Source organism: Cinclus cinclus, chromosome 4 (assembly GCF_963662255.1).
Source record: "Cinclus cinclus chromosome 4, bCinCin1.1, whole genome shotgun sequence".
In the NCBI taxonomy this organism is placed as follows: domain Eukaryota; kingdom Metazoa; phylum Chordata; class Aves; order Passeriformes; family Cinclidae; genus Cinclus; species Cinclus cinclus.
In genome coordinates, this window is record NC_085049.1 from 46,278,172 (window position 1) to 46,292,005 (window position 13,834).

The following is a 13,834-nucleotide window of genomic DNA, read 5'->3' on the forward strand; positions in this document are numbered from 1 at the left end:
TAGTCTAAGTATTTCTGTTCCTGTTTGTATAATCAACAGAGGTTTTTTGTTTTCACAGGAAGAATTGCATTACATGATAACATTAATTGTACTACAGCAGAGAACATAAAGTTTTGGGTTATAAATGTTACAAATAGTTAATACAAAAATACAGACCAGTGCACATCTTCATAAATTGACTGAATGACTGGTAGAGGTTAGAATAACATCCCTGTGATTTTGCAGCAGTATTCAGATTGCAATAACAGATCTGCAGGCTTTACCAGTAATTTAGACTGTCTCCAGTTGCTGCTTCGCATTTACTTCTAATCATAACATTGCCCAAATAATGCCATCATATTTGTATTCCATTTATGCTCTTCTTTAGGCTTTTTGTTGTTGTTGTTGTTGTTTTTGGTTTGGACTGGCCTCTTACACAACCATCTCTAGCAGCTGCCTTTAACCTGTGATCTTGATTTCAAGTAAACACACAACCTTTTCTTTTAAATTAAGCCAGGATGGGTTCTGTTCAGCTATTTTCAAGAAAGAATTTCTCTTGCAGGAAATGCCCGATTTCATCTGAGATGATCATGCCTTTTATCCATTTGTAGCTAAACAGATCAAGTTCTGGGAAAAATGAGGAGAAGAAAGGGAATAAGGGAAATGGGAAAAGTGAATCTACTTCTGAAGGTGGAAAGACAGCTGTGGTGTTTTCCTTGAAGAATGAAGTTGGTGGATTGGTGAAAGCTCTCAGACTCTTCCAGGTAACGCTTACAAATCATTTATGCTGGCTGGACTGAGGATGGCTACTGAGGTCAGGCTCTTTGTTGTATCAATCTAATGGACCGTGGCAGGAGGAATAGAGTGCAGCTACACTCGCTCTGCAGAACTGAATAAAAGTAACTTAAAATTTTATGGACTATTGAACAAAGCATTTGGGGCTTGTAAAGGGTTTTCTGGAATAAAGTTTGACAGTGATGCTGATGTTCACATGATTCACTTCAGGTTTCTAAACGTAAATTAGATTTAAAGTTGTCTGTGCAGGCCACAATGAAAGGTGGCACTTCCAGAGAGCAGTTTGGAATCTAAGTTACATACAGTCAGGTGATGCTGGTGGCAGCCTTGCTTGGTCTTGAAATTAGAACCACCTTTAAGTGTTTGCAGGGTCAGTGTTTCATGTGTCTAACTGAAATGTAAATTGTGAGGTACTGGTTCCCACATAGATCCCCATGCAATCAGTGCTTGTTGGTCAGACAATGCTTGGAGGCATGTCTGAGGATCATTAAAAGCAGCATGATAAAAGTCTTAGGTTGTTCAGTCTGTGCAGTGAAGAGAAAGTTAGGAGGTGGCTTGGAGCCTGCTTCTCAGGTCAAACCATCAGAGGGATGTAAGTGTGGGATCACTGGGTATTACCAGTCCTCACTCCTAGTAGCTGGCTCTGGGAACAGATTCCTAAGGCTGGTATCGATTAGACATGTAGATTCTCCAGCCAAGAAAAAGAGGTGAGTTAGACCCACAGGAGTGAGTCTGTCATGAAGCAAGGTGTTTGACAAAAAGAGGGGAAATCTAAGTGAGTGCACAGAAGTTGCAGTAGGAGCTGTGTTTTCAATGTAGCTATTCTCCAAGGGTTAAGTGTCTAACTGCAGCCCTGGCTGAAATGCTGAAATAGGTTCATACCTGAAATTCTGGATGTAAACATCTGCTACCCCTTCTTGGGAAAAGGCATAGAACTCACTCTGGTCTCTTAAAATGTGTCTGGAAGATGTGGCAGGGATATCCAGCCCCGTCCACGTAGTCACAACGATTTGAGTACTGGAGGGGAGAGTGAAGGGTTTTGTTCTCAACTTGACCTAGGGAAGACAAAACTGAATTTGTTATGTGCTTGGGTTGCTACACTGCATATGCAGTTATGGAGCATGCCAGTGAAAGAACTCTGTCTGCATATCCAGAGGTGCTAAAAACGGACACTGCTGGTTGGCTCTACCACCTGAAATGGATGTTTATGTAAAATACAGGGGACAAGTGGAAATACAGACATGAATTTCTTCCCATTTGGAAGTCAACAAATATTTTATTGGCTTCATTGAGTAAGTGCAAGATTAGTTGTGAAAAGTAACAGATAGTTTCTGTCTAGCAAGAAAAAGGAAAAATTGGAGTCCATAGGATGTCAGTCGTGTTGAGAACAGCCATCTAATCCAACCTCCTGTCTTGAAGTAAGGCAGTGATACTAGATCAGGTCAGCCATAGCACTTCATAGTTATCTGTCTTTGTATGATACCCTTGGCAGACCAGTAGCTGTGGTGGGAGAGAGACCCCATAGGAAAATTTTCATTCTAGAAGTATTTACACTGTGATGTTTCTTGCATGGTTTATATTTGATGAGGACATTGCAATGGAGAATAAATTGAGTTTGATTTAAGTTGTATTGCTGTTAACACTTCATGTTATTGATAATTGCACAGTAGACAATGAGGATTGATACACATTTATTCTCATAAAAATATTTTCTTTCTCATGTACTAAGGTACGTAAAATAGTGTGTCTACTAACATCTGTTTAAAAAAGCACACTCAATTATATTTAAATTAACATTATTATTATGCAAATTGCCAACTAAAATTGCATTAGAATTTAATAGTTATGGCAAAGATAAATATACAATTTCATTATATAAAAAATAAAATGGTGTTATACTGTCCTCTGTAAGTAATTGTTTTGGTAGATAAATGAAATCATTACTTGGCTTTCTTCATTAAAAATAGTAATTTTACTTTTACTTCCCATGTAATATTTTCTTTTATCCTCAGTATTTAGTATGTGTCACTAATTAATCTTGTAAATAGAAAAAGGGAGTATTTTCAATAAAAAGGCCTTTTAAGAACTGGAAAACTTTCCTGAGGAATGTGCCACCAATACTACTCTTCTAGCATTACTCTTCTAGGTATGTCTGTATTTCATCTGTTATTTCATCTTTCCACAGGAAAAACATGTGAGTATGGTTCATATTGAATCACGAAAATCAAAGAGAAGGAATTCAGAGGTGGAAATTTTCGTGGACTGTGACTGCAGTAAGAAAGAATTTAATGAACTAATCCAGTTGCTCAAGTTTCAAACTAATATAGTATCTCTCAATCCACCAGAAAACATCTGGACTGATGAAGAAGGCAAGGCTGTTTTTTGTATCACTTGGTTTAGACACTGACAGATGTTTTGCACAGGTATCTCCATGATCTTGCATGTACCAGTACATTGAATTTGAATTCTGTCTCCTACAGATCTCGATTGTGTCCCTTGGTTCCCCAGGAAGATCTCTGAGTTAGACAAATGCTCTCAGCGAGTTTTGATGTATGGGTCTGAGCTGGATGCTGATCACCCTGTGAGTGTAACGCAAAATTGTCCTGTAGGTGGTTTGTTGGGTTATTTGCCAGTCAAATAAAAAGCCTGTTGACTGCTGATTGTTTTCAGAAGATGAGGACTGGCTTCTCTTTGGTAGCTTCAGTGAGTTCATTGTCCTTTTCTGTAGAAAGATACACAAAAATACAGGCCCTCCACAAAACTTATTCATTGTTTAGCAAGTATATCCCCTTTTGTACTGCTTGCCTTTAAAAACAATTTAATTGGTTGATAGAAAGCTTTCAAACTTTAGCATTTAGGTCAATATGACCTCCAATTTTGGCAGAAGTAGCTCTTGGGTAAGAATTGCTATTGTCAATAGGTGTCAGAGAAGAAAGAATTATGAAGGAATTATTTGGCACTCAGGAGGTAATTACAAGATAAAACAGAGAAACATGTTCCTGTTTTTGATGAATGCAGTAGACAGGAAGGTGTCTCTCATTGTTTCCTGACTTTGGTGGCAGGAGACAAGCCTGCATGCACAAGCTGTATCTGCAGCAGGGTCAAATGCTCAATGCAAAAGACAGAGAAAGGGACTTATTGTTTTATTTCTTTTGGCTAATGGCTATAAATGCTTGACCTCTGAGTCTTTAGATGGCAAATAATTACAAGCATTTATGTTAAAATATTTTCCCTTTCCATAAATTCAGGTTTCTACCTCTGAATTACTTGACTGAAAGATACTGGTGGTAGATAGTTATATTAATTCCTAAAATAGGCTGGATTAAACTGGTATTGTCAGAAATTTCCAGTTGAAAGGAAGTAGGTAGTGAATTAAGATATCTGACCATAAGACTGTCTTGTAACAGAATCAGATTAAACTCTATCTGTAGATGGTAGTTTCCTTTGTTTTTTGTTGCACATATTTTGTGCTGTGGTGGGTGCTCAGGCACGGATTCTCAGCCTTGTGCACAAAAGCCAAATGGACACCATCACAAAGCTCCATGGCAGCCCCACTGTCTCTGGTGTCACCTGCCCACATACCAGCCACAATCATCATCATCTTCACCTTGCTTGGTTCTCAGCCTCCTCTATCATGTGGGAGTCCTTGCCATACTTGAGGGTACATAGTCAGGGAGCACATTCCTGAATCCTGGTTTCTGCCATGTACTTCTTGATGACAAACTAGGATTTAATTCACATTTTCTCTGAAAGGAAAAGCCTGTTGATTATCTTCAACCATTAACCACAATTTGGTTCAACCACAGGTTGTAGAGACAACTCATTCCAGCTTTGAGTTTATGGCTGTGACAGGCCATTAGATGCTGTTTTATGTTCTGAGCTGGTACCTTCATTAAATACTTGAGCGCTCTGCTGAAAATTCGCCTTCAATTTCACAGAAAACAAAAAAAGATATTTGCATTATATGAATATATATTTTACACTTGGGAGGACTCTTACAAACACAGTTTACACACCATTTGTTAGCCTGTGCAGCGTGCTAGATGTTAGAAATGGGGTAAGAACCCTTCAATCTGTGAGTGGCCTTTGAAAGACCACTCCAGGTGCCTGCCCTGTTCCTTAGCAGTGACATGTATGTGCCAGAGGACCAAAGAGAATTATCCTATTACAGAAACTGTAAGGATAGCACCACTTCAGCAGCTTAGCCTTAACCCACTCCATAATGGCTAATAATCTCAGTCTCAGTTTCATTACACTTAACAGGCTTTTAAATCCCCTGTACGGTCTTCCATCATTTTCTAGGTCTCTTGAATGGTCTTCAGCTGAGTAAATCAACATTTACCTCAAAAGGTATTAAGGAGACAAGGAGGCTCCCCCAGATTACAGCAAATTTTTGCCAGTCAAAGAAGCTTTTCTGTATAGGAGCAGAGGTTTGAAGGCTTTCTGTAGTCCTGTGAAATGCTCCCAATACTCTGCCCCAGCAGCACAGCTTTGGTTATGGGGCAGTAAAATGTCTTCTGAGTTTTATGGAAAGTCAAACAAGTATTTAAAGTCAAGCAATGTTATATTTTAATTTGTTTCAGCGTTTTGCATTTGTTTATGTGAGCAGTAAGGAAAAGAAACATTTTATTTTTCAGCTTTGATTGGGGGAAATTTAAATGCACTTTCTGGCCTACTAACTAGGTAACTTAGATAACTCTTTACCCTTTTTTATCTTCAAGAGGTTGGCAGTTCCACTTTGAAAACAGTTTACTCTTCTTGTAGTCCAAACTTGAAGTGCCATTATATTTTATAGATATAGAGATCTTGTTCTAATTTTGAATAGCTTAAAGAGCTGTAACTGGGCAACATGTATGTGTTATACAACTCTTTTACTATTAATATGGAAAAGGTGTGAGCCTACTGCAGCCCACAAGGTAGAGCCCTGCCTTTGTAACTCAAACAGGTGCTGGAGGCTGTTGGTTCAGTTCCTAATGGGTTGGCTAAGATGTCAACTGCTGAAATAAGAATCCTCAAAATGAGTTGCACAAGATCTTTAGATGCTTGATTCTAGTGAATAAAGATACATTAAGAATAGGTAGATTATTGTGCTATGTATCTGTGTGTAGATCTCAGTTCATATCAAGGAAAATATGAGTGAGATAAAATGACAGGAAAAAAGTTTCCCTTTTCAGCATCTTGGATGAATACCTGTACCTATGCACAGAACCCTCTTGAAAGAGCTCCTGTGGCGCTCTGGTTAAGAAAAATCAGAAAAAAATCCTTACTTTCTCTTGCAGTAGAGAGTGTTAATCAAAATACAATGCCACTAAGTACTAAATAAACACTTTAATGATTTATTTTATAATTCTTACAGCTCAGTTTATGTCCTTACTGTAAATTACTCTCTTCTTCCTTGCTTAAGGGATTTAAAGACAATGTCTATCGACAGAGAAGAAAATACTTTGTGGATGTTGCCATGAGCTATAAATAGTAAGTACTGGCATAATTCTTCCCTGTGCTGCTGACTAGTTAGAATTCATGCTCTACTTAATTCTGTAGGATGAAGTTTAACTGTATACAAAGTCATCCTTTAAACTTGGACTAGTTTAGTGTAGGCTGTAAGTTACAAATGGGATGGTTGGAATCTTGTTACATTTTTGATATAGCTCCAGGCAAGTAAAGCATTTGAAAGGCAAGTGCTCTCTCTTTTAGCATTTTATTCACAGCTGCTTAAACTTTCGGAAATATTTTACAGATATTTGCATGTCTTACTGACAAACTGATGCACTGCTGAATCACACATGTCTAGTGTCTCTACGTAGTTGGAAGAGCTCATTAAACCCCAAAATTATTTTCTTTTGATGCTTGTACTATAACGGGCTGAGGCCAATTGCATGAGGTTCAACAAACCAGGTGCCAGGTCCTGCATTTGGGTCTCAACAAACTCCAGTGCTGCAGGCTGGGAGAAAATTAGCTGGAAAGCTGTTCAGTGGGAAAGGATCTGGAGGTGCTGGTTGGCAGCATCTGACCATGAGCCAGCAGTGTACCCAGGTGGCCAAGAAGGCCAATGGCATCCTGGCCTGTAAATGAAATGGTGTGGCCAGCAGGACCAGAGCAGGGATTCTCCCATGTACTCAGCACTGGTGAGTCCACATCTCAAGTCCTGTGTCCAGTTTTGAGCACCTCACTGTAAAAAGGACATTGAGGTGCTGGAGTGTGTCCAGAGAAGGGCAATAGAGATGGTGAAGGGGCTGGAGCTCAAGTCTGATGAGGAGTGGCTGAGGGAGCAGGGGTTGTTTATCCTGGAGAGAAGGAGGCTCAGGGAAGACCTTATCACCCTTTACAGCTGCCTGCAAGGAAGCTGTGAGAGGTCGAGGTTGGCCTCTTCTCCTGGATAACAAATGACAGGATGAAATGAAATGGCATCAAGCTGCGCAAAGGTTTATATTAGGAAACTTTTTTTTATTGAAAGGGTGTTCAGGTGTTGGAGTAGTAGAAAGTGGTGGGATCACCACTCCTGGAAGTGTTCAAAAGGTGTTTGGTTGTGGCACTTTGGGACAAAGTTTAGTGATAAACATAGCACTGCTGGGCTAACAGTTGGACTTGGTAATCTTAGAGATCTTTTCCAGCCTTCATAATTGTATGATTCTATGATTCTACTGGATGCTGCAAAATGCCATTTATCAGTTTTGCCAATACAGCTCCAAATTTCTTAGAATTTAGTTGGTGTATTTCTATGTAGTTAAAGAAGCTGGTGGCTGTGCACAAGTACACTGCAAGTATTTTCTCATTCTGATCTTTTTCCCCATTTCAAATCACTATTTTAAATTTGCTACAGTTCCTGGAAGTTAGGAAACTTGCTGTTCTACCTACAAACACCTATTGTGTTGCAATTTTCTTGTCACAGAAGCACTCAGCTAGTTCTAATCCTACTCTAGGTTTTATTTGCAACAGGTTTTAAGCCCTCATTCTCAACGGAAAGAACATATTAATTTCATGTTCTTTTCCATTTTCTTCTCTACACGTCTTCAGGTTTTTAATTTTTTCTTCTTTGAGATTTCTGCCTACATGGTTTAAGAACATGAAACATGCAAACTTTTTTTCCACTTATGGGAGGCACACCCTGTCAGGAATCAAGTCAAAACTGAATTTTTGAAGGTTTTTCAGTATAAGGCTATTATACAGCTTGCAGAAGGCGGGGGGGACAGAAGGATTAACTCTGCTTTGTGACCCTATAATTCTGTATATCTTTCTCCTTTACTTTTGTCCCATGCCAGTCATTAAGCTATTACCAGTCTTACAGAGTGTAGGTGCTAGTGTTCTTTCCCCTTTCTTTCTGCCCACAGTGGTATTTGTTTAGCTGACATCCATCCAGTACACTGAACTGCTGCCTGCTGGGGCAGGTGTTTATTGGTAGAGAAGCTCTCTAGGCTGCTCAGGTAAGCCTTGAGTTTAGCCAGCTTTCAAATGTAAATCGAGATAGCTTTTTTTTTTTTAGAATGTTTGTTTAAAGCTGATTGATTTCTTATCTTTATTTTAGTCTAATGCTTGCAGTGAAGTTAGGGCTTCTTGTCTAGCATTTACTGCAGTGTTAAATGTCAAGTGGATACCTGTGGATGAGGGCAGGCTGTGAGTGCTTAGGACCTTTGAGTAAGTGGGATAGTTCTCTATTTATCCATGATGGTAGCAGTAGTGCCATGCATTTCACAGTCGCTAACTTGCTGGTAAGTTCTTTCTTCTCCCACTCAGCTGCCTAAGTGCTGGAAAGGTGATGCAGCTGGCTTGCTAAGAAGTAGTTGGTCTCCTGCTTCAAAGTGCATTCTTTTTTTCCACCCTGAAACCTAAAGAGAAACCTTTTTACAAAATAACATAAAGTAATTCTGCATATTTCCACAAAATAAAATAAATAAAGGAAAGGAAAACCTTTTCCTTCTTTAGATTTTGAAGGCTTAAGAACATTTTTGCAGGCGCATTACCAAAACTACGCAATCCAAACCAGAAGACATTTGAGGACCAGATCTTGTACTTCAGCAAAACTGCTCAGATTGCTACTACTTCATTCCACTCATCTTTTCAAACCTTTAGAAGATTTCAAACTTGTCCTATTATTGTAAGCAGAAAGAAAAGAAAAGAAGAGGTTTCAAGTACTCTTACCCAGGAACCAGAAAAACTGGGAGACCGGTGCTTAGGACAGTTACCTAACATGTCAAAAATCTCATTCATACTTCAGGTCTCCTGCACTGGTTATCCTTACCCCCAGGGACATGCTATATCTATTGGTCTGTACAGTCAGTCTGCCTCTGGGTATCCAGGGAGAGACAACCCAGGAGCCTGCTGCAGCAGGAGACAGCCCCAGGAGCCTGCTGCAGCACAGCCCAAGCCATGCTGAGGAAAGGAAAATCAGTTCAGGGAAAGCTGTGCTGCTACAGCTGGGCTGTTTCTGCTACTCATGCTGTGGAGCTGAGAGTTACTATAGTGTTGTGACACTACATCACGGTCTCATCACACTCTCTTCTGTTCTCTAATGACTATTTACTTATTGCTACAAAAGGAACAGCTCTTTTACAAGGGCTACTCTCCTTTGGGATAAACATCTCTCAGTGTCTTCCAGGCAAGTGACCTTCCTAATCACTTACTGAGGCTTGATGTGCTTCTGTTTTTAATTTTCCATTGTAAAACAACCAACAACACACATTTTTTTCCTTAAAAAACCCCAGAGATTTGGCTGCAAGGAACTGGCTCCATAAAAAGTTGAGTTGAAAATCCCAGATCAGCATTTCCTTTTTGAATTGCTACTGTTCTATAGTGGTAGATGCTTTTCTTTGCTTGAACATAAAGTGGTGTCTGTAATGAAGAGAGAGAGAAAAAAACATTACCAAGTGAACTTGGAAGAGCAGATATTTGCTGGAGGTGGCTGGCTGAAAAGACTTGTTAATAGAGCACAGCAGTGAGGATCAGCTGTATGAAGTAAATGGACCAAAAAAGCCATAAAAAACCATATTCCTCCCTCCTTCACTTAGCTTCTATCCTAAAGATAGTGAAAATGCATTAATCTTACTAATTAGTCCTTTGAGACTGATTAGGGTTTGGAAAAGTGTTGAGAAAATTAAATCTGTAGGTAACATGATATTTTTAAGAGGGAATTAATAACATGAGTTGATAGCTCATGACCATGGCAAAATGGAAAGACCCTATTTTAATAAGGAGAAATAAAAATTCAGATTAGGTTAGCTTGTAGAGTCATCTTAACCACAGGGAAACTGGCTATGAAGATTGGCCATTTCCATGATTTATTGAAATGTTTGAGTGCAAGGTGGGTCATGCATGTTGAAACAAGAAGGTAAAAAATAAGAAGTTTGTAGAGCTGAGGGAAAAAGGCATAGATCATCCCACAAGTCTGTCTGCCTTGATTCTGTCTATAAAGAAAGCAGTATTATGATCAGTTGGAAATAAGATCAGCTCTCCTAGGCATAAAGCCTATTAAGGAATTAATGTTCAGTGAGCCTTCTTCAGTACTAATGAATTAATTGAAACAATAACTAAGTTGTAAACTTTTTAGTGAGCAGTGAACCGGCTTCAGATCCTTGATTGTGTTTATGCTTTTCTAGTGTCAGGCTAAATAGAAACACGAACTTTTCCACTGGTAAAACATGTCTTCCTCCTTGACGTGTCAGTGCTGGCCCATACTGGTTGTATCCATGGTAGAGGTCAGGCCTGAGGAGAAGGGATGAGGTTGGGTGTTCTGGCAAATACGAGTGCATGGAGTAGCATCCTGCTTGTATCTGGTGTGTACAGCACAGTTCAGAATAGCTACACTGTACTTTCCATGAGCTGGCAGGCAGCTTAAGGCTGATGAGGTGTTAAGGGGGAAGACAGATACTAGCCTGAAGGACTGTGTCCCACTGCAGGATGGGCACAGACCCAGTGGAGCTTCTGCAGATGAGAAATACTTCACTAAATGTGTTGTAATTCTTGTCATGTCTGCAAAAGTGGCTGTCAGGGAACTAGTGCACGTATTGGATATTCAGCAGTCCCTATCAGGTATGAGCACCTCATACAAAGTTCCCTTTGACTGACAGATAACTGCCATGGATCAAAATCCTTTGAGATCATGAAAGGCAAGGGGATTAAATGGTAAGTTTTCAATAAAGATGAGGGGACAACCACAATGAATGTAGGGCAGATGATCCTCTCTTGTTCATGTAGGGACTGCATAGCAGCAATCAAATGTGACATGAGGGCTTATTCCTTGTTACCTTGTAGAGTGGAGGCAGGATTATGAATTGAGCAAAAGCCCAGCACTTTAGCCAGTGGTTCTCCCACTGCAGCAGAGTTGCCCATGCCTGACATGCCTATTCAGCTGTGTCTGTGGTACTGGGAAAGCTGCAGCACTGGGCTGGGAGTGCCCACGTTGTCAGCCCTGTGGCAGGAGAGTGAGGGATAAGGACTGATGGAGAGGAGGAGGATGCTGTGAATCCCTTTGATGATCTGCACATTGTTACAGTGTGGCAGAAAAAGATGACTGAGGAGAAGGCAGATTGCAGAGATTACATAGTCTAGATTGTGAATATTATATCCAGAGGAACATTATAACATTTCTAGAGGGACTTAATGAGATGAGATAATGGCCTGTGACCATGCCATGGGAAATTCCTTACAGCTAAATATAAGGCAATGCAAGTTGGAAGGAGAACTTCGTAATGTTCACACTGTCAGTCAGTTTTGAATTAACTGTAACTACTCAAGGCAAATCTTGGATGTCAGAAACAGATTTGCAGATATTCTGGAAGACTCCTGTTCTCCAATGTCTGTATGTCTGTGCAAGTGGGAGGGGGAAGAGGAACAGGGCAGAATTAAAACTAAAGAGGAGATGTATTTAAAGGCTTAGTTTCCTCTCAGCTGGGGTCTGGCTCTGCGATGAGCCTTCTCATAATGTATTCCTTCACAAGTTCAGGGTTCCAAACATATCTGCACATGCAAGCAACTGTCTAAGCAATAAATGCACATTTTTAAATTGGATCCATACATTTCTAAGCATCTATGTAATTGCCTAATCTTCACCTAGTATTTGATGCTGTGTGAATACTATGTATTTTAAAGAATGATAGAGAATGCAGTCTGCTGAAGGTCTGACTCAATCTATATGTTAGACTGAATCAGGATCTTCAGCCATCCACTTGCAAAGGTACCAGTGGCAGTAAGTGGAGAAATATCAGTCTGGTGTAGGAGCATGGTATATAAGAAATCCATCTTTCCACTATGATATGTGAAAAGAATAAGAAGTAATGAGATTGCTTAGTAAGAAACACAGTTCTTAAGGAAATAATATAATATGTACCTTATAGTATCAAGAAATAATTCTAAGGAAAAAGCATCAAACTATCAATTAAAAATAGTTCAAATAGTTTTAATAGTTTCATTTGCCTTTATTTAAATATTACTTTTTGTGGAAATATTGCTATCTACAATCTGTCTACAGTCGGACTGTAGTCAGTCGTGTTTTGTGTTTTTTTCCAATAGTGGTCAACCCATTCCCAGAGTGGAGTACACAGCTGAAGAAGTTAAAACTTGGGGGGTGGTATTTAGGGAACTCAGTAAACTCTATCCCACCCATGCTTGTCGTGAATATTTAAAAAACTTCCCTCTGCTGAGCAAGTACTGTGGATACAGAGAAGATAATGTGCCTCAGTTGGAAGATGTTTCTATTTTTCTTAAAGGTAAGATTCATATTTGGTGTATCAATAGATATGGTTTCATGAAAATACTCTTTTTGGTTGTATGGAGTACAAAGCACATTGAGAGAAAAGACTCACAGCACTGTCAGTGGCCTTTGGTTTAGCCTGAAGTATCATCCTGGTTTTGGTGTTTTCTGTGGCAGAGAGTTTTTTGAGCCAAGAGAGTTTTATGTAGATATTTGCAAATATGAAATGGAGAGAAATGAATCAGCTGAACATGTACAGCACAATATTGTCATGTACAGGGAGAAAATCCTTTGGTACAGTGAAAAGGAAAAGCTGAGTTAGTGCTGCTCTCTCACTGCTGCAGGTGGGAACTTCTGATAACTGCACTGAGAATCTCCCAGATATCCAGGCAGGAAAAAGAGGGAGTCAAATGCCAAGATAACGAAATCTAAAGAGGAAAGCAGATTTGACACACTGTTGTGTAGCCTGATGAATTGAGGCTTTCCTGATTGCTCGAGACCTCATGACCTAGTCTTTATATTTGTATGTTGAAAAAAGTGTGTTGGACACTGTAGGTGAGGTGGTGCTTCTCTTTAATTTTATTTTTTTAAAGATCAGTGTATTACATATTTAAGTTTGAAAATAAATTCTTATTTTTCATTTGTAATGGAAATGTATCCCATATGGACAAGGTAGCAGACATGGAGCTGTGGTTTTCAGCTCTAAAGGAAAAGCCACTCAAGAGTTAATTTAAGAGTTTAATTTATCCTCAAAGGTATACCTTCAGAGATACATATTTGTTTCTTAAACTTCTTACTCAGGGACTAAAATGTTATGGAGTTGGGTGTTTGAAAAAACCTAACTTATGTGCTGGTAAGAGAATAAAGAGAATAATTAGCAAATATATATATATATAGTCAAGTTAAAGTTAATACATAATTTGTAATGACAAGCTTACTTTCCTCAGTCTGTGCTTCATCCATAATTCTTGTTTGTGAAAACCTGCATTTACTAATGACTCATCATTCTTTTAGTTTGACTGTGTCCTTCTGGGTCTCTCATGTACTGTGTTACAGCCTCTAAGAAATGATTCCAAATGGTACAGATTTTTTCTCCCTAGCTAGATTTTTTGTACCTAGCTAGAAGTCCAAAATCTCACACTTCTTTCAGAAATATATTTTAAGACTACATAGAGCAGGGAGTAATACCCCTGCAGAAAAACTTGCAACATTGTCCTGTAAAAACTTTGAAGGAATAAAGAATTCATTTTTGAGAGAAACATACTTTTTGAAGTCACTGAGTCTGAAACTGTTTCACTCTGGGACTAATCTGAAAAAAGAACATTGTTAAATATTTTAATGAGGACCTCAATTATAAAAAACAGTATTTTGTTGACA

The 13,834-nt window shown here is 39.1% G+C and overlaps 1 protein-coding gene across 1 annotated transcript in view; it reads left to right on the plus strand.

Annotated features, from left to right (window-relative positions):
- Window positions 1–13,834, plus strand: part of TPH2 (tryptophan hydroxylase 2) — a 50,051-nt gene that overhangs the window by 2,287 nt on the left and 33,930 nt on the right. Inside the window, exons 2-6 of the mRNA XM_062491201.1 lie at window positions 591–743; window positions 2,960–3,143; window positions 3,255–3,355; window positions 6,179–6,246; window positions 12,277–12,473. Of these exons, the coding sequence (XP_062347185.1) occupies window positions 591–743; window positions 2,960–3,143; window positions 3,255–3,355; window positions 6,179–6,246; window positions 12,277–12,473 (703 nt within the window). The remainder of the gene's footprint in view (window positions 1–590; window positions 744–2,959; window positions 3,144–3,254; window positions 3,356–6,178; window positions 6,247–12,276; window positions 12,474–13,834) is intronic.